This window comes from Salmo trutta, chromosome 5, assembly GCF_901001165.1.
Source record: "Salmo trutta chromosome 5, fSalTru1.1, whole genome shotgun sequence".
Classification (NCBI taxonomy): Eukaryota; Metazoa; Chordata; class Actinopteri; order Salmoniformes; family Salmonidae; genus Salmo; species Salmo trutta.
Genome location: NC_042961.1, coordinates 26,702,923 through 26,724,379, shown reverse-complemented (window position 1 = coordinate 26,724,379; position 21,457 = coordinate 26,702,923). Strand labels below are relative to the sequence as shown.

The 21,457-nt window shown below is 42.3% G+C and overlaps 1 protein-coding gene across 2 annotated transcripts in view; it reads left to right on the top strand.

Moving 5' to 3' along the window:
• The window catches only part of LOC115193964 (DNA nucleotidylexotransferase-like), a 170,966-nt gene that overhangs the window by 58,217 nt on the left and 91,292 nt on the right, over positions 1-21,457 (top strand). For both annotated transcript variants that reach the window (XM_029753132.1, XM_029753131.1), the window contains exons 5-6: positions 4,734-4,805; positions 5,030-5,153. In XM_029753132.1, the coding sequence (XP_029608992.1) occupies positions 4,734-4,805; positions 5,030-5,153 (196 nt within the window). The remainder of the gene's footprint in view (positions 1-4,733; positions 4,806-5,029; positions 5,154-21,457) is intronic.

The following is a 21,457-nucleotide window of genomic DNA, read 5'->3' as shown; positions in this document are numbered from 1 at the left end:
CGCAGTGGTTACTCACGGCTGGTGAATTCTAGGAGTTCAAGTCCTTCCAAGCGAGCTGTCCTTATGGTCCGAATGCAATTACAAATACAACAATATCCAGCGTGTTTGTCCAAAACCGGAGATTTCCTTCCGATAGCAATCCTTCATGGAGTTTTTTGACTTGATTGTAGTGGCTTCCTTTCCTCTTTACCATAGCCACTGCCCAAGCCTGAAGCGGGGTTGTTTGGTACGCATACAGTCCACACTGAAGGTTTCCAAAAAGCCAAACATTCAATGTGATCCAGGGATATGGTGCAACAAAAATGTTTATTCTTCTTATATCTAACAGGAAAATGAATATCCAATCAACTTAAAACATAGATTACTTGATATGGAAAATACACAATATGACCTGTCTGTATGGTCAAAAAACTATACCGCTCCCGCGTCTAGCAAGGACTACTCCCCCCAAAGGCCCAACTTCCTGCTTTTATCCTAACACACTTACTGCAGTACAATGAATGGGCAAGAGGGGGGGACAGAACTAAGTTACGCTAACAACAAATGAATACATCTCAATCAGGTAAATATAAATCATAAAGGTACGTACCTAATATTTCATCATATACATTCATATTTACACAAATATACATGGAGCTCTGAATGTTCTGTCTTTTATACAAATATGTCCAAATCGGCTTTAACACCCGGGATTGTGCTAAATGGCCAAATGTAAAATTGGCCCACCATCCCACCCTTATTCTGGATGACTGTATGATAATACACACTTGTTCAAAGAGTCTGCTTCTCTGGATGCCCAGTCCACCTCACCCAACAGGAGCAGCAGACCAGCTAACAACTTCCTGAGACAGTTCGGACACTCCTTCAGACATGCCTCCGGTGGTGCTCCACAGAGACTGGAGAACAGCCAGCAACACTGCCCAAGACCAGGCCCACCTCAACTCAGCCCAGCTCTACACAGCACCGACCACAACCTAGGGTCTGGCAAAAGACTGTTGAGGATAGTGCACCACATGACGCAGTCCACACCATGTATGAGTCACATAGCCATTTTGCAGATGCTTTTATCGAAAGCGACTTATAGTCAAGCGTAGATACATTCTTATGTATGGGTGGTCCCGGGAATGGAACCTGCCGTTACAAGCGTCATGCTCTACCAACTGAGATACATGTATCATTCATATAATCAACCCTCATATGCTGAGGGTTTGGAGCTTTCCCAGTGTCGCTACCCTCCATACCACCCTCCTCAATTCCCACACAACCTCTCTCACAGGCTAGTTCTGGTTACCCTCCCTACTCCCATCCCCAGGATAGGCCTGGAACACTCCTGCCTCGAATGGCAGTCCCAACCCTGCAACAGGAGCCACACCAAGGCTCCTGTACACACCCAGAATGGAGCATCGGAAGACAATCTGGTCCCCTGCAGCAGCTCCACTCAATTGGCAGGATCTTCATCAGGGTGGACTGAGCTCTGCCAACACTGCTCACCCAGTTCCCGCCCCATCCCCTGCGTCCAGCAACTTGGGGGAGGTCTGTCAAATGCTCAGTCTGCTCTGCTCTGCTCTCACGTGGTTGGCCAGGGACCTTGGCAAAGTCTCAGCTCACTCAACAAATAGCTGCAGCAAAAACTCTATGCCTATTAGCTCTTATGGGAATGAGTTGAATACCCCGTCTGACTTTAAATATCCTAGGGGGCTTGGGCTAAAATGGACACAATTGACATTCTGGTTCTTTTGAAAACATGATTAAAAGAGACATTGAAGTACAGTACCAGTCAAAAGTTTGGACACACCTACTCATTCCAGGGTTTTTCTTTACTTTGACTATTTTCTACATTAGAGAATAATAGTGAAGACATCAAAACTATGAAATAAAAAAATATGGAATCATGTAGTAACCAAAAACGTTTTAAGCAAATCAAAATATATTTTATATTTGAGATTCTTCAAAGTAGCCACCCTTTGCCTTGATGACAGCTTTGCACACTCTTGGCATTCTCTCACAACCAGCTTCATGAGGTAGTCACATGGAATGCATTTCAATTAACAGGTGTGCCTTATATATTTGTGGAATTTCTTTCCTTTTTAATGAGTTTGAGACAATCAGTTGTGTTGTGACAAGGTAGGGGTGGTATACAGAAGATATCACAATTTGGTAAAGACCAAGTCCATATTATGGCAAGACCAGCTCAAATAAGCAAAAATAAATTACAGTCCATAATTATTTTAATCTGGAAAATTTCAAGAACTTTGAAAGTTTCTTCAAGTGCATTTGCAAAAACCATCAAGCACTATGATGAAACTGGCTCTCATGAGGTCCGCCACAGGAAAGGAAGACCCAGAGTTACCTCTGCTGCAGAGGATGAGTTCATTAAAGGTAACTGCACCTCAGATTGCAGCCCAAATAAATGCTTCACAGAGTTCAAGTAGCAGACACATCTCAACTTCAACTGTTCAGAGGAGACTGTGTGAATCAGGCCTTCATGGTCGAATTGCTGTAAAGAAACCACTACTAAATGACACCAATAAGAAGAGACTTGGATCAAGAGTCTTGGACCAAGAAACATGAGCAATGGACATTAGAATGGTGGAAATCTGTCCTTTGGTGTGATGAGTCCAAATGTGAGCTTTTTGGTTCCAACCGCTGTGTCTTTGTGAGACGCAGAGTAAGTGAACGGATGATCTCCACATGTGTGGTTCCCACCATGAAGCATGGAGGAGGAGTGATGGTGTGGGGGTGCTTTGCTGGTGACACTGCCTGTGATGTATTTAAAATTCAAGGCACCCTTAACCAGAGCCAAAGATAGATCTAACCTTTGGTTTTCTTCAGAGCTATCTCAGCTCATTGAGATAAGAAATCTCGCCTGGGCCAAAGCAAGGAAAACTGTACTGGCAATCTTTCAGACAACTGAGAAACAGATTTACTATCTCGATTAAGAAAGCTAAATCAAGCTACTTTTAAGCTCTATCTCTGACTCTGCTTGTGATCCTTCAAAATGTTGGACAGTAAATCCACTGAAGCATACAAGTTCTGTCTGACTTTGGCATCATAACTGAGAAGAATGGGATAAGTGATGCTTTTAATCGTCATTTTATCTCGGTAGCCTTTTTATTTGAGAGAAACTGTGGTTTAATTGACCCTGGTCAGTCAATCAATTGCTCTTCCCTCTGCCAGTCTCTAGCTTACTTGACGGTTAACCCGCCAACTTCTAGTGAATCTTTGTTTTCATTTCAACAATTTACTACATGTGATGTGCTAGATGCCTTGTTTAAGATTAAAGTTTTTAAAAATCCACTGGGGCTGATATGCTTGATCCATTTTTTGCTTCAGCTCTCTGCCCCCCTGATTGCTGTATCATTAACCCATACTTTCTACCTTACAATTATATCTCGTACTATCCCCAAGGTTTGGAAGGTGGCCCATATACTCCCTCTTCACAGAGGTGGTGACCCTTGTGACCTAAATAATTATTGCCCTATTTCTAAACTTTGTTGCCTAGCTAAAATATTAGAATCTTTGATTAATTCTCAGCTAAGATCGTTCCTATTTTTGAAATATATTCTAATTGTACATCAGTTGGGTTTTACACCAGGTCGTAGGACTATCTCTGCTGCATCCCTAGGTATAAAGGATGTGGTTAACTGTATGGATAAAGGCACCATTGTGCTGCCCTTTTAATTAACCTGTCAAAGGCCTTCAATACAGTTGATCACTCATTGCTAATGCAGAGGGTATCCTCCATTGGCCTAGATCAGGCTACATGTAACTGGTTTAAAAATGACTTAACAGATAGAATTCAATGTGTATCTACTGATAGTGTTAAATCGTGTTTTTTAGACATAATAAAATGTGTCCTGCAGGGGTCAATTCTGAGCCCTGTACTTTTTACTGTTTACATTACCAATACTACACTTGTATGCCGAATATTCCTTTTAGGAAATCAGCTTTTAGTTTTCTGTTCCACAAATAAGGTACAAATCTTCAAAATGTTGTTACATTTGATGTTTTGGTGCCTCTAGGGCCATTCAGAAAGCTGATTGAGGACCTTATTACTGATGAATGCACTTGTTTTTTATGACTGTGTTTTTCTTTCTGTTTGCATTTTGTATTTATATTTTGATGCATATATTTTCTGTAATTTCTGTACTTCAGGTCTTATCTGTAAAATAAACCTTGGTCTCAGTATGTGTCATGTCCTGACCCTAGTAAGATGTCATTTTCTATAGTAGAGTAGGGCAGGGCGTGACAGGGGGTGTTTTGGGTTGTTCTATGTTTTCTATTTCTATGTTTAAGTTCTAGTTTTTCTATTTCTATGTTGGGATTGTTTGGGTTGATCTCTAATTGGAGGCAGCTGATCCTCGTTGCCTCCTGATTAGAGATCATATTTAAGTCAGGGTTTTTCCCTTCCTGTTTTGTGTGTTTTCCTCTCTGTGTCACGGTTTGTTGTTTTTTGTGTATTCAAGTATTTTTTATGTATAGCATTTAATTTAATTTCACAATAAATAAAATATGTGGAACTACGAACACGCTGCATTTTGGTTCGATCCTTCAAACAGCCGTGACAGTATGACTCCCTGATAAAATAAAGGTTAAATAATAAATCTATTCTAAAATGAAGAGCAATAAGCTATAGAAGTGTTTTTATTTTTTTTAACCATAAAGGACTCAACAGAAGTTTGGAAGAAAAAATCAACATAGTAATGTAGTCTTTGATTTTTTTTTTTTTACAGGAGATCCTTATATTTGGCCGCTCCTTTAAAGTTGAAGAGGTACAGAGTGATGAACGATATCAAGCACTTAAGGTAAGTGGATCAAAAGGAACTATTTTCAATTTTCTTGTGAAATTATTTTGAAGTTATAGATACCATAGTTTAATTTGCTGTACATTTCCGCCAAATTATTATTTTATACACCATACAAATGCTGCCAGCAAGACTTAAATAGAACCTAAACCAGTAATTCCTCCCCCCAAAGAGATCCCATCTGACAACATGTTATTTTGAGTACATCAATGTTTTCTTGCCAGCTGTTCACCAGTGTGTTTGGGGTTGGACCCAAAACGGCTGAGAAGTGGTACCGCAGAGGGTTGCGCTCACTCAAGGAGATTCTGGCCGAACCCAACATCCAGTTGAACAGGATGCAGAGAGCTGGTATGAACAGGAGTAGCACACAACCTCCTCCCTATGTTTTGATATCAGAACACTAATATGTAGCTGATCTTAAATGATCTTAGTTTTGATATTGCCTTAATTGCAGAAAGTAGTAAACTCTGCTGGTATCTCTATCTCTGGGATTGTATTCACAAAAGGCCGCGGAATACGATTCTATGAATAGGGAGGACCTGATCATAAATCAGCACTTCTAACCTGAAACGCTTTTACAGGCCCCAGTCTCATTCTGTTAAGGTAATGTCCCAGAGTATGTTCTATGTCCGATGCTCTAAAAGTAGCAGTTGACCCCCAGACAGTTGGCACTTTACAGTGATAAACTGAGACCGTAGGTGAAGTAACACAATGAAAACCTAACAAGGGGGATTCATAATGCAAATCAATGAGTTGTAGTTATAAAGAGTAAACCTTGTCATGGGACACTCATCAATCAGCTTGGGAGAGAAGGCCCTCATTAACATAAAGACCAAAAACGTTCCCTGACTTTCAATATGAGAATTATGATTTGTTTGTCACATCATTGATGCAACACAGCAACAGAGTGAAATGTGACAGAATATTTTATCCCTACTTCTTTGTTTGGGAATTGGTTTCAGCTGACTTTAAGTTGATTAGCCAGGTTTGGAAGTCTTTGGCAAGCGGCCATTTGGGGTTAAGAAATTAAATAAATTAAAGTGGAGACAGATGGGACTGGGACATAGAGGAAAGTGGCAGATCGAACCAGCGCCTATGGGGCGATATGTGGACCAGAGTCAGCGGCACTACCGCTTGACCAGACTTACTTACTGATTTTTATTGTCCCCATGGGGAAATTTTGTTGCAGTGTCATGTACACATTTAAAGTGGTGGTTAAATACAAAACAAAATTGGCAATACAACTTTCATAACAGTTACATACCAATACATTTTTTTTAAAAGACTAGCAAAAAAAAGACTAGACTCCAGCATGCTTCTATAACTTGCAATAATTCAATTATTATTTTCTTGCAAAAAGGAAACAACAATGAAATACAATACCATAGCCACAACATGGAGCCTAAAAGATAAAGGAAAGAGTACAATAAAATAAAAGTATACTTTCAAAATGGTCATCTCTAAACTCTGCTTCAGGAGATGGTAGTAGGTGACTACTGTGCGCTCAAAGTATTCCCCCCCATTCATTTTTACACATTTTGTTGTGTTACAAAGTGGGATTAAAATGGCTTTAATTGTAATTATTTTTGTCAGCGATCTACAGAAAATACTTTAATGTCAAAGTGGAAGATTTATTGATATTTTTTGGGTGACAAATAAAACACTAATTTATCTTGATTAGATACGTATTTAACCCCCTGAGTCAATACAAGTTAGAATCATCTTTGGCAGAGATCACAGCTGTGAGATTACCTGAGTAAGACTCTAAGAGCATTGCACATCTGGATTGTACAATAGTTTCCCATTATTCTTTCAAAAATTCTTCAAGCTCTGTCAAGTTGGTTGGTGATCATTGCAAGAGCCATTTTCAAGTCTTGGTATAGACTTTCAAACTGTAACTAGGCCATTCGGGAACATTCAATGACGTCTTGGTAAGCAACTCTGGTGTATATTTCGCCTTGTGTTTTAGGTAATTGTCTGTTGAAAGGTGAATTTGTCTCCCAGTGTCTGTTGGAAGTTTTGTTTTGGATTTTGCCTGTGCTTAGCTTTATTCCGTTTCTTTTTGTCCTATGAAACTCCCTAGTCCTTGCTGATAACAAGTATACCCCTAACATGATGCCATGCTTGAAAATATGAAGAGTGGTACTCAGTGATGTGTTGTGTTGGATTTGCCCCAAAACATAACGCTTTGTATTCCGGACAAAAAGTTTGTTTGACACTTTTTGTATTATTTTAGTGCCTTATCGCAAACAGGATGCATTTTGGAATATCTTTATTCTGTATAGCCTTCCTTCTTTTCACTCTGTCATTAATGTAAGTATTGTGCAGTAACTACATTGTTGTTGATAAATCCTCAGTTATCTCCTATCACAGCTATTTAACTCTGTAACTGTTTTAAAATCACCATTAGCCTCATGGTGAAATCTCTGAGTGGTTTCCTTCCTCTCCAGCAACTGAGCTAGTAAGGGTGCCTGCATCTTTGTAGTGACTGGGTGAATTGATACACCATCCAAAGTGTAAATAATAACTGCACCATGCTCTAAGGGATATTCAATGTCTGCTTTGTTTTACCCATCTACAAATAGGTGCCCTTCTTGTTGAACTATGGGAGCACAGCACTATTGCCTGTGCTCCCTGGTCTTTGTGGTTGAATCTGTGCTTGAAATTCACTGCTCAACTGAGAGACCTTACAGATAATTGTATGTGTGGGGTAAAGAGATGGGCTAGTTATTAAAAATCATGTTAAACACTATTGCACACAGATTGAATCCATTTTGTTATGTACAACTTTGTTATGTGTACTCCTGAACTTTATTTAGGCTTGCTATAACAAAAGGGTTGAATACTTATTGACTCAAGACATTCCAGTTTTACATTTTTATAAATATGTAAACATTTCTAAAAACATAATTCCACTTTAACATTGTGGTATTGTGTGTCTGTTGGAAGTTTTCCTTTGGATTTTTGCCTGTGCTTAGCTCTATTCCGTTTCTTTTTGTCCTAAAACACAAAATCTCAATTTATCCGTTTAAAATGCACCCTTGAAAAAGTCAAAGGGTGTGAATACTTTCTGAGGACACGGGAGTCTCGTGTGGCTCAGTTGGTAGAGCATGGTGTTTGCAACGCCAGGGTTGTGGGTTTGATTCCCACAGGGGACCAGTACGGAAAATAAATGTATGCATTCACTACTGTAAGTCGCTCTGGATAAGAGCGTCTGCTAAATGACTAAAATTAAATGGAAAAAAAATATGGTATTGTACAGTACATAGCTTATTTTTGTGAGTCTACCATTGGCTTCGCGAAGTCGTAATAAACAATTGTATTTTCTGTTCTACAGTAATATCCAGTTACTAAGCAGTAATGACAACCAAATCTCTCCCGTTGTGAAATCCCAGCAAAATCAAGATGGTGTACAGTGGGATTACTGGCTGACATGGAACAGTTTCCTAAACTTAGAGGAGAGGGAGAGTCAACATTTCAGTGTTGGGGTAGAGGAAGGTAGGAGCAGAAAGATGGAGGCCGGGATTAACTGTGTCTGTCAGACTGGTGGGGAAAAGCCACAAAGATCGATTCAGTTTTCACTGTCAACAGGGGAATGGATTATTTCATAACCTTATTGATGCATGTCACATACACAAAGTGGTGCAACCTTGTTGGGGGAATAATAGTTGAAATAAACTACTTCGAAGTGTCTCAACAGACTTAAGGGCATTTTTTTTAAACTATGGTACTTAACAGGTAATTTGGGGATTCTATGGACACTGAGAATGTACACTTGAATTATCTTTATTTTTTACATTCTGAAAGTGAGGTGAGGCGAGAAGAGGGCAGCCGAGCTGAGGAGATGCGAAGAGACGAGATTTGATTTGGGGAGAGGAGGGCCAGGCAGGAGTCCTTCAACGTCCATTAGGTTATATTCCCACTCATTATAGAGTATTAGAGAGCTATTAGGTTGTATTTACGCGCCCTCGTTCTCAGTTGCTCTTGAGTAGTTTTTGTGAGAGAGAAACCTAGCACAGGGACTTCTTCTTAGCAAGAGTATAAAGTTTGGTAACACTTCATTTTAAGAGGTCTTATTACAGTGTAACTACATGTGTAATTACAATAACAACTATTGTAGTTAATTGTAATAACTCATAGTTACACTGTAATAACAATATGTAACTGATGGTAATTGCAGTCTGTAATTATAGAGGTGTAACAACAAATGCTTGTTACCATGCTTGTTACAAATGGGCAAGTTACCACAATTTACAAATGTACACTGGGTGTCTGGGATTACAAAGGTTGGAGGCTCACTGGGCTCTAATTACCTACCTGTGAGCACTCTTCAAAATCTCTACTCAATGTTGTTGCTAGCAATTGCCCCATAAAGTGTACAAACTGGGTTAACTTGGTAGAGTTTACAAAAACAGATCAGATATAGGTCAACCTCATTGACTGAGGTCTACATACAGGTGTCATCCCAGATAAAACATTAAAAAAGGTATAATTCATGTGTAAGTTACCCATTATAAACCCACAAGTACACCACAGAGTACATGTAATATCTGCATAAGTAGAACATAATTACTAGGTGTTACACAGGATTTAGCTACATAAAATTAAGTGTATCTTGAGGGGTACTTACTTGTAATTAATGTGTACTGATATCGTACATAACCCATCCTGACAACCTGGCCCTTATTTGTTAATTTATTAGGATCCCCAAAAGCTGATCCCCAGCTACTCTTCCTGGGGTCCACACAAAACATGAAACTTGACATAATAGAGAACATTAATAGAGAAGAACAGCTCAAGGACAGAACTACATTTTTTTTTAAAGGCACACGTAGCCTACATACAGTTGAAGTCGGAAGTTTACATACACCTTAGCCAAATACAATTAAACACAGTTTTTCACAATTCCTGACATTTAATCCTACTAAAAATTCCCTGTCTTAGGTCAGTTAGGATCAACACTTTATTTTAAGAATGTGAAATGTCCGAATAATAGTAGAGAAAATGATTTATTTCAGCTTTTTTTTCTTTCATCACATTCCCAGTGGGTCAGAAGTTTACATACACTCAATTAGTAGTTGGTAGCATTGCCTTTAAATTGTTTATCTTGGGTAAAACGTTTCAGGTAGCCTTCCACAAGCTTCCCAAAATAAGTTGGGTGAATTTTGGCCCATTCCTCCTGACAGAGCTGGTGTAACTGAGTCAGGTTTGTAGGCCTCCTTGCTCGCACACGCTTTTTCAGTTCAGCCCACAAATGTTCTATAGGATTGAGGTCAGGGCTTTGTGATGGCCACTCCAATACCTTGACTTTATTGTCCTTAAGTCATTTTGCCACATCTTTGGAAGTATGCTTGTGGTCATTGTCCATTTGGAAGACCCATTTGCGACCAAGCTTTAACTTCCTGACTGATGTCTGAGATTTTGCTTCAATATATCCACATAATTTTCCTTCCTCATGATGCCATCTATTTTGTGAAGTGAAGTCCCTCCTACAGCAAAGCACCCCCACAACATGACGCTGCCACCCCTGTGTTTCACGGTTGAGATGGTGTTCTTCGGCTTGCAAGCGTTCCCCTTTTTCCTTCAAACATAATGATGGTCATTATGGCCAAACAGTTCTATTTTTGTTTCATCAGACCAGAGGACATTTCTCCAAAAAGTACAATCTTTGTCCCCATCTGCAGTTGCAAACCGTAGTCTGGCTATTTTATGGCGGTTTTGGAGCAGTGGCTTCTTCCTTGCTGAGCGGCCTTTCAGGTTATGTCGACATAGGACTCGTTTTACTGTGGATATAGATCATCCTCCAGCATCTTCACAGGATCCTTTGCTGTTGTTCTGGGAATGATTTGCACTTTTCACACCAAAGTACGTTCATCTCTAGGAGACAGAAAGCTTCTCCTTCCTGAGCGGTATAAACACACCCATGGTGTTTATACTTGCATACTATTGTTTGTACAGATGAACGTGGTACCTTCAGGCGTTTGGAAATTGCTCCCAATGATGAACCAGACTTGTGGAGGTCTAAAACAATTCTGAGGTCTTGGCTGATTGCTTTTGATTTTCCCATGATGTCAAGCAAAGAGGCACTGAGTTTGAAGGTAGGCCTTGAAATACATCCACATGTACACCTCCAATTGACTCAAATTATGTCAATTAGCGTATCAGAAGCTTCTAAAGCCATGACATCATTTTTATGAATTTTCCAAGCTGTTTAAAGGCACAGTCAACTTAGTGTATGTAACTTCTGAACCACTGGAATTGTGATACATTGAATTATAAGTGAAATAATCTGCCTGTAAACAATTGTTGGAAAAATGACTTGTGTCATGCACAAAGTAGATGTCCTAACTGACTTGCCAAAACTATAGTTTGTTAGCAAGAAATTTGTTGAGTGGTTGAAAAATGAGTTTTAATGACTTCAACCTAAGTGTATGTAAACTTCCGACTTCAACTGTATCAATACATACACACAAACTATCTACTTCAAATAGGGGAGAGGCGTTCTGCCGTGAGGTGTTGCTTTATCTGTTTTTTTTAAATCAGGTTTGCTGCTTATTTGAGCAATATGAGATGGAACGAAGTACTATGCAATAATGGCTCTATATAATACTGTAAGCTTTCTTGAATTTGGGGACTGTGAAATGTCCCCTGGTGGGGTAAGTGTGTGTGTCAGAGCTATGTGTAAATTGACTATGCAAACATTTTAGGATTTTAATGTTTCTTATAAAAGCAAGAAGTGATGCAGTCAGTCTCTCCTCAACTCTTAGCCAAGAGAGACATGTACGCATAGTATTTATATCAGGCCTCTGATTACAATGTGGAGCAAGACGTGCCTCTCAATTCTGGGGCAGCTGCAGTTTAACTAGTTCTTTCCTTGCAGCACTCGACAACACGACTGGATAATAATTAAGATTAGACAAAACTAGAGCCTGCAGTACTTGCTTTTTGGAGTGTGGTGTCAACAAAGCAGAGCATCTCTTTATTTCAGACAGACCTCTCCCCATCTTTCCAACCATTGAATCTGTATATTCTGACCATGACAGTTTATAATCTAAGGTAACACCAAGTAATTTAATCTCAACTTGTTCAACAGCCACACCATTCATTTCCAGATTCAGCTGAAGTCTAGAATTTAAGGAATATTTGTACCAAATACAATGCTCTTAGCTGCCCTGCGATACACCACGTTTTACATGTATAACATTATAGAAGCTGCAATGAAAGAAAAACCCTTCTAGTTCTATTAGATAAATAGCTCTGAATCCACGATATGGCAGAGGTTGCGAAGCCATAACACAAGTTTTTTTCAACAAAAGGTTAAGGTCAATAATATCAAAGGCTGCACTGAAATCTAACAGTACAGCTCCCACAATCTTCTTGTTATGAATTTCTTTCAACCAATCATCAGATATTTGTGTCCGTGCAGTACATGTTTAGTGCCCTTCTCTATAAGCATGCTGAAAGTCTGTTGTTATTTTGTTTACAGAGAAATACCATTGCATTTGCTCAAACACCATTTTTTCCATCAGCTCGCTAAGAGCTGGAAGCAAGCTGATAGGTCTGCTGTTAGAATCAGTTAAGGCCGCTTTACCACTCTTGGGAAACGGAATGACTTTGACTTTTCTCCAGGACTGAGGACAAAGACTTTCTTCTAGGCTCCGTAGAGAGTACCGGTACAGAGTCAATGTGCGAGGGCACCGGTTAGTCAAGGTATTTGAGGTAATATGTACATGTGGGTAGAGTTAAAGTGACTATACACAGATAATAATCAGAGTAGCACCAGTGTAAAAGAGGTGGGGCAATGAAAATAGTCTGCGTAGCCCCTTTATTCAGGAGATGTTCAGGAGTCTTATGGCTTGGGGGCAAAAGCTGTTAAGAAGACTCTTGGACCTAGACTTGGCGCTCCGGTACTGCTTGCTGTGTGGTAGCAGAGAGAACAGTTTATGACTAAGGTGGTTGGAGTCTTTGACAATTTTTAGGGCCATCCTCTGACACCGCCTGGTATAGAGGTCCTGGTATTGCAGGAAGCTTGGACCCAGTGATGTACTGGGCCATACGCACTACTCTCTGTAGTGCCTTGCGGTCGAAGGCCGAGCAGTTGCCATACCAGGCAGTGATGCAACCAGTCAGGATGCTCTCGATGGTGCAGCTGTATAACTTTTTGAGGATCTGAGGACCTCAGATCCTCAATCTTTTCAGTCTCCTGAGTGGGAATAGGATTTGTCGTGCCCTCTTCACAACTGTCTTGGTGTGCTTGGACCATGATTGTTTGTTGGTGATGTGGACACCAAGGAACGTGAAGCTCTCAACCTACTCCACTACAGCCCGTCGATGAGAATGGGGGCGTGCTCGGCCCTACTTTTCCTGTAGTCCACAATCATCTCCTTTGTCTTGATCACGTTGAGGGAGAAGTTGTTTCCTGGCACCACATGGCCAGGTCTCTGACCACCTCCATATTGGCTGTCTCATCATTGTCGGTGATTAGGCCTACCAAGGGCTCCCCTTGTTGAGGATCAGCGTGGCGAATGTGTTTCCAACCTTTACCACCTGGGGGCAGCCCGTCAGGAAGTCCAGGATCCAGTTGCAGAGGGAAATGTTTAGTCACAGGGTCCTTAGCTTAGTGATGAGCTTTGAGGGTACAATGGTGTTGAACGCTGTGCTGTAGTCAATAAACAGCATTCTCATTTTACGGCTAGGGGTTCCGCTAGCGGAACGTTTCGACAACATCCAGTAAAATGGCAGAGCGCGAGATTCAAAAATAATTATTAGAAATATTTAACTTTCATACATTCACAAGTGCAATACACCAAATTAACAAGATGTTAAGCTTTTAAATAATGTAAGATACATGTATTTACAAGAATGTTTAATATTACGTGTAATGTAATGGTGTATTTAGAATTTTTGTTCTCTGCTATTTGACCGGATGTTAGGCAGGTGGGACGCTACCATCCCACCTAGCCCAGACAAGTTAAAGCTTAACTTCTTGTTATTCTAGCCACCGTGTCAGATTTCAAAAAGGCTTTACGGCAAAAGCAAACCATCTATTATCTGAGAACAGCATCCCATCAAACAAACACATGACAATCATAATTCAACCCGCCAGGCGCGACACAAAAGAACGATATAATTCATGCCTAACCTTTGAAGATCTTCTTCTGTTGGCACTCCAATATGTCCCATAAACATCATAAATGGTCCTTTTGTTTGATAAATTCCATCGTTATATCTCCAAAATGTCAATTTATTTGGCGCGTTTGATTCAGAAAAACACCGGTTCCAACTCGCACAACATGACTACAAAATATCTAATAAGTTACCTGTAATCTTGATCCAAACATTTCAAACAACTTTCCTGATACAACTTTAGGTATTTTGTAAATAATCGATAAAATTTAAGAAGGGATAAACTGTGTTCGATACCGGATGAAAACAAAGTGGAGCGAGCTTTCAGGTCGCGCGCCCCAACCACAACAGTACACTAGACTCGACCCTCGTTCTGAACAGCCATACTTCTTCATTACTCAAAAGAAAAACATCAACCAATTTCTAGACTGTTGACATCCAGTGGAAGCGATAGGAACTGCAAGAAAGTGCCTTAGAAATCTAGATCCACATAGAAACTGATTAAAAACACTGTCACCCCACCAAAAAAAATCCTGAATGGTTTGTCCTCGGGGTTAAGCCTGCCAAATAAGTTCTGTTATACTCACAGACATACTTTCAACAGTTTTAGAGTGTTTTCTATCCAAATCTACCAATTATATGCATATCCTAGCTTCTGGGCCTGAGTAGCAGGCAGTTTACTTTGGGCACGCTTTTCATCCAAAATTCCGAATGCTGCCCCCATCCCAAAAAAGTTAAAGGAAAAAGTAATCTTACAGTACGGGGTGAGTAATCGCTGTCCTGACATCTAGAAACTTTTTTCGGTCATAAGAGACGGTGGTAGAGACATTATGTTCAAAATAAATGACAAAAAAACGCCAAAAAACACACAATAGCACAATTGGTTGGGGACCGTAAAACGGCAGCCATCTCCCCCAGCACCATTATCAACATTCTTTATATCATTGATCTTGGCATTTAAAACAGTTTTGTCTTCTTTTTGTTGAATTTAGTGACTTCATTTCTAAATTTGCATTAAGTCAGCCTGTCAGATGTGCAGCCAGACTTATTAGCCACTTCTTTTGCCCCATCTCTTTCAAACATACTATTTTTCAATACATTAATGACACTCAAATATGTCCTACTACTCATTGTGATTTCCATGTTAAAAGAGGTGTGTTTTCTGGTGTCCTTTGCAGAAGTGTGAATTGTTTACCGTGTGTGTTTGTTTCATGAGTGAGTTTTCGAGACTTAGTGTTTGTTGTTTTTCCAGTGTACTGTGATCCTGCGGCTACTGTTTATCAGTAAAGTATTTACGTTTATCCTTAACCACTGATTCCTTGTCTGGTCTCTTCTCTGCACCTGGGTCCAACCTCACCACGTCACAGCAAGCTTCTGCCAAAACATGGACCCAGCAGAGATCACCCAGATCAAGAATGTTGTAACCCACCATGGAGCACTGCTGGGGCGGCAGTAAGGACAACTCTCCCAAATATCATCCCGACACTTACCGACTCCCTCCAACCACAGTCCAACCTCATCCCAGGAGGAGCCAATGCCCAAGTCTAATTGCTCAGTGCAACAGGCGTCGCCATAGTTCCTCCAGGGATTCTGCACTGGGAAGCCAAGATCCCAGCCCCCAAGCGGTATGACGGCCACCCGGGAGGATGCAAGGGGTTCCTCACTCAGTGTTCTCTGGTGTTCGAGCTACAGTCCTCCTCGTTTCACACCGATCGGACCATGATGGTCTACATCATCTCTTTACTCTCAGGCAGGGCCCTGGTGTGGGAAACAGCTGTGTGGGAACAGTAGCCACCATCCAGAGCTGCGACGAGTCTTCAACCACTCAGTTGGCGGATGAGAAACGGCCAGCCAACTGTTCAACATCCACCAAGGAGCCAGGCCAGTGGCTGACTTCACCATTGAGTTCCGCACCCTCACCTCCGAGAGTGGATGGAATAGGGAGGCCCTGGTCACCGCTTTCCACCAGTCTAACTCCATTGATGAACTGGCCTCTCGGGAACTGGGCGAGGACCTCGAGTCCCTGATGGCGCTGGCAATCAGGATCAACAACCGCCTCCGAGAACGCATGAGACAGCGCCTTTTTGACACCATCCCAGTATCCTGGTTTCCTGAGCACCCCAAGTCCCCCGAACGCAGCATTGAGGAGCCCATGCAGCTGGGACGCATGCATCTGAGCCCACAGGAGCGTGACAGGCGCATGTGTGAAGGCTGCTGCCTCTTCCTGCTGAGGTCTCGGCCATCTCTGAGCTACATGACCAGAGCTGATGGGAAATGCCAGGGCTCGCCAGGGCTCGCCAGGACAAGGGGAGACCCTGTCAAGCTGTGCAGTTACCCCCTGGCTACCAAGTCACCATTTGTAACTACACTACCCGCAACCCTCCACTGGGACAACCGTCAGCACCAGATTCAAGCCTTAGTGGACTCCAGGGCTGCAGAGAATTTCATTGATCAAGACTTCGCCAGAGAATTACAAATCCCCTGCTTGAAATGTACCATCCCTCTGCAGATTCAAGCCCTCGATGGATGCCCCATTTGCTCCGACCAGGTGGAATATCAGACCAAGCCCGAGAACCCCCTTATCCTAGGGTACCCCTGTCTAGGGCTACATAACCCACTATTCTTCTGGTCCACGGGACACCTACTAGACTGGGGTGAGGACTGCCAGCCTAAGTGTCTAAGACCCCCACCAAAAGCCTTGCCATGTCCTCCTGCATCCATTGAAGACCAAAGCTTCTTCGCTCATGCTCCCGAATACTTCGACTTCCGGGAGGCCTTCAGTAAGAGGCAAGCTGCCACCCTTCCCCTCCATACGACTGTGCCATAGAACTCCTACCCAGCTCCACACCTCCCCAGGGCCGTATATACTCCCTCTTGACCCCTTAAGCAGCAGTCATAGACAATTACATCCGGAAGTCGGTGGAGGCAGGTTTCATTCGCCACTCTACATCCCCAGCTGGTGCAGGCTTCTTCTTCGTGGGTAAGAAGGATGGAGGCCTGCGTCCTTGTATCGATTTCAGAGGGCTCAACCGGATTACGATCTAGAATCGTTTCCCCCTACCCCTGATGTCCGCCGCCTTGGACTTGGCTCAAGGGGCCAAATTCTTCACCAAACTGGACCTCCGCAACGCTTACAATCTGGTGAGAATCAGTGAGGGAGATGAGTGGAAAACTGCCTTTAACACCCCTAGTGGTCACTATGAGTATTTAGTCATGCCCTTCAGATTATCAAACTCACTGGCAGTCTTTCAAGCATTGGTCAATGACACTCTTAGGGATATGTTGAATCGGTTCATCATTGATTACCTCGACGAAGTCCTGATCTTCTCCAAAACCCTTCCAGAACACATTCTAAATGTCCGCCAAGTCCTGAGACGCATCCTACAGAGTCAAATATATGTCAAGATAGAGTGAGTTCCACGTATCACAAGTTTCCTTCCTGGGTCACATTATCTCTACCCGTCCCACCTCACTCAAGCCGGTCCAGTGGTTCCTCGGGTTTGCCAATTTTTACAGGCGTTTTATACGCAACTTTGGTGCAGTGGCAGTGCCTCTCACGGTCCTAACCCGCAAGTCCCAGACCTGTTTTTGCAGGACTCCTGAGGCTGACAGGGCATTCATGTAGCTGAAGGGATGTTTTACCTCCGGATCCATCCTCGTTCATCCTGACCCCGCTCGTTCCTTTGTGGTAGCGGTGGATGCCTCCTTTCACAGCAGAACGAGGATGACAAGAAACTGCACCCATGCGCCTTTCTCTCCAAGCAGTTCTCTTGGCAGTTAAGTGTGCCCTTGAGGGGTGGAGACACTGGTTGGAGGGGGCACCTCATCCTTTCGTGATCTGGAAGCACCATAAGAGCTTGGTCACCATTTATGAAGCCAAGAGGTTGAACGCTCGCCAGTCTGTTTTTTAACAGGTTTAATTTAACAGTAGCCTATTGCCCGGGATCCAAGAATCAGAAAGCAGACGCCCTGTCCCGCCAACACGATGTCTTTAACGAGGAGAGAGACTCCAAGCCCATCAACCCCAGCTCCCGCATAGTGGCCCCTGTGATATGGAGTATTGAGACCACGGTACGAAAGCCCAGACCCGAGAACCTAACCCCTGCTGGGGTCCCACTAACAAACTGTCCATCAGCCCGTTCTCGAGTGCTAAAATGGGGATGCTTCTCTAAATTAACTGGGCATCCAGGGGTTAATCAGACACTGGAGTTCCCGAGGCGGAAATTCTGGTGGCCCAACATGATTGAGGATGTGAGATCCTTTGTTGCGGCCTGCTCCACCTGTGCCCAAAGCAAGTCCTCACGACAGAGACCGGCTGGGTTGCTCCAAACTCTGCCCATCCCCAGCCGGCCCTGGTCCCACCTGTCCGAAGACTTTATCACAGGGTTACCTTCATCCAAGGGCTAACCACTATCCTGGTGGTCACCGATCGGTTCTCCAAGGCAGCCCATTTCATTGCCTTACCCAAGTTTCCAACAGATAAGGAAACTGCTGATCTCATGCTTACCCATGTCTTTCAACTACAGACTTCCCAAGGACATTGTCTCAGATCGTGGACCCCAGTTCATCACACGGCAGTGGAAGGCCTTCTGCTCCCTGTTGGGGGCGTCAATGAATCTCTCCTCGGGATTCCACCCACAGTCTAATGGGCAAACTGAGCGTGCCAACCAAGAGCTGGAGAAGTTCCTCCGCTGTTGCGTCTCCACTCAGGCCAGCAACTGGAGCAAGTTCCTCGTCTGGGCAGAATATGCTCATAACACACTGCCAATCTCGTCCACTGGACTGTCGCAGTTAGTGTCAGTTCGGGTCCCCCTTCTCTGCACATGGGTCCAACCTCACCATGTCACAGAGATGGAATAGAGAAAGAGGTGGGATAGAGTTAGGGCTATCGTGGTGGCGTGTCCATTCAAATACAGATGGTGGTTTTAAGTCTTCCGGAAGCGCCATCCACGTGGGAGGATAAACACACTAGTACACCACAGAGTACATGTAATATCTGTATAAACACAATGCAATTACTAGGTGTTACACAGGATTCAGATACTTACTTGTAATTCATGTGTACTTATATAGTACATTACCCATTCTGGCAACCTGAGCCTTATTTTAAGGCTTCAAGAAGCACCATTCAAGTAAGAAAATAAACACTAGTACACCACAGAGCACATGTAATATTTTATGAAGTGTATCTTAAGGTGTACTTATTGTGAGGTGTAATTATTGTGTACATACAAATTACGTTACCCATTCTGACAATCTAATCGTCGGCTTCTGAAAGCACCATCCAAGTGAGAAAATAATCACATTAATACAACACAGAGTATATATCTGTAATATCTGCATAAGTACAAAGGTTGTCGCTAGTTGTTACACAGCATTTAGCTATTTAAAGTGAAGTGTAACTTCATAGATACCAATGAGCAAGTTGTATATAATTACTTATTAACAAGTGAAAATACCGACGAACAAAAAATATGCTTCTATTTTAGTCAACTTTATTGCAACATGTACAAATACCTTACATTTCTTACAAAATAACAAGAGTTTTTATCATTAGATTAATAATTTGATTAATTAGATTAAACAAAGATATAGGCCTAATCAGTAACATGAAAATAGCTATTCTAGTGGTCACTCAAATCTGTAGCCTATAGTATTGTGAGTAGCCTAGATAGCTAGCTAATTTAGAAAAATGGGATTGTCTTTTTCTTCCCTTTTTAACATTCCAAGTAACAATGGACATCGAGAACTCTGTCTCTGACTCTGTCTTCATCTGTTTCTTTCTTGTAAGTATTTTCCCATCCTGGAGTCTGAGACCTTGTGGGAATCTGTGGTAAAGAAGAAGAGTGTATGACAATTTAGCATAGACACTCTACATTACCCCTAGTTATCATCATCATGAGTTCTATAGTTAAGGCGTAAAGATAGCTAGGCCTAGCTAACTACCTAACTAGTTGTTGGGTTATCCAGCTAGCAATAATATAGCCCTTGATCATGACTTTCAGTTCCATTACATTACACATAAGAGTCATTTGATGAAGGCGTCTTCTGTATGTGGGAGTTTTGTTAAGAGCCCCGAGGCTCAGTATGAACATTAACATACATCACTTGCGGTACGGTTTTGGAAGCATAAGGACCATATCTTTCACCTTTATAGTGTTAGGGTTAGTGTTCCCAGATGCCCATAACTCAATTTTACAACACGTGTTTTCATGGAAAACAGACGTAAGACAGTTTTGGTCTATCTGTGCTAATTAGATATATGTGTCTCCTAACACCTGTGTGTAAACGGAAGAATAACGCCACAAACGTGTTGTCACTGAAAAATATTGCCAGCTGCAACTGTGTTAAAACCGGTTAAAACAGTGTAACTGTGTGTTTTGCATTTGTGAAATTATTTTGATGTGATATGAAAGTAGAGGGATGTATGTTCCTAGAACCGTACCGCAATTGAGAATCGATTCATGTTTAGATTGAGTATTTGGCGGTTTGGCTTCCAGAGCCAAATCGCCTTTAAAACAGAACATGTAAGGTCCTTGGACTATATGGAGTAGCGTTAGGCACCTTTATTTCATTATTGGGCTAGCAATAATAGAACTTGTGTTGACACAAGTAGCTAGCTAGCTAACGTTAATATGCTGGGTGTGTTTCACGTACTGTAATACCCTTGGGGTACAGCTACCCTGAGAACAAGATTCAGGGAAGATAAAACCAAGATTAGCATGCTAGCTAATCCAAAAAAACACAACAGATTTTATACAATCAATCAAATTTAGCCGATGTCAAAGTGCTGTACAGAAACCCAGCCTAAAACCCCAAACAGCAAGTAATGCAGATGTAGAAGCACGGTGGATAGGAAAAACTCCCTAGAAAGGCCAGAACCTAGGAAGAAACCTAGAGAGGAACCAGACTCTGAGGGGTGGCCAGTGCTCTTCTGGCTGTGCTGTGTGGAGATCATAACAGAACATGGCCAAGATGTTCAAACGTTCATAGATGACCAGCAGTGTCAGATAATAATAATCACAGTGGTTGTAGAGGGTGCAACAGGACAGCACCTCAGGAGTAAATGTCAGTTGGCTTTTCATAGCCGATTGTTCTGAGTTAGAGACAACAGGTGAGGTAGAGAGAGTCCAAAACAGCAAGTCCGGGACGAGGTAGCATGTCCAGTGAACAGGTCAGGGCTCCATAGCCGCAGGCAGAACAGTTGAAACTGGAGCAGCAGCAGGGGGAGAATACTTCAATTCACACAGGACACCGGAGGAGACAGGATAAATACTCCAGATGTAACAGACTGACCCTAGCCCCCGACACAAACTATTGACGCATGGAAGAGCACCAGTAAGCCAGTGACTCAGCCCCCGTAATAGGGTTAGAGGCAGAGAATCCCAGTGGAGAGAGGGGAACCGGCCAGGCAGAGATGGCAAGGGCGGTTGGTCACTCCAGTGCCTTTCCGTTCACCTTCACACCCCTGGGCCAGACTACACTCAATCATAGGACCTACTGAAGAGATGACTCTTCAATAAAGA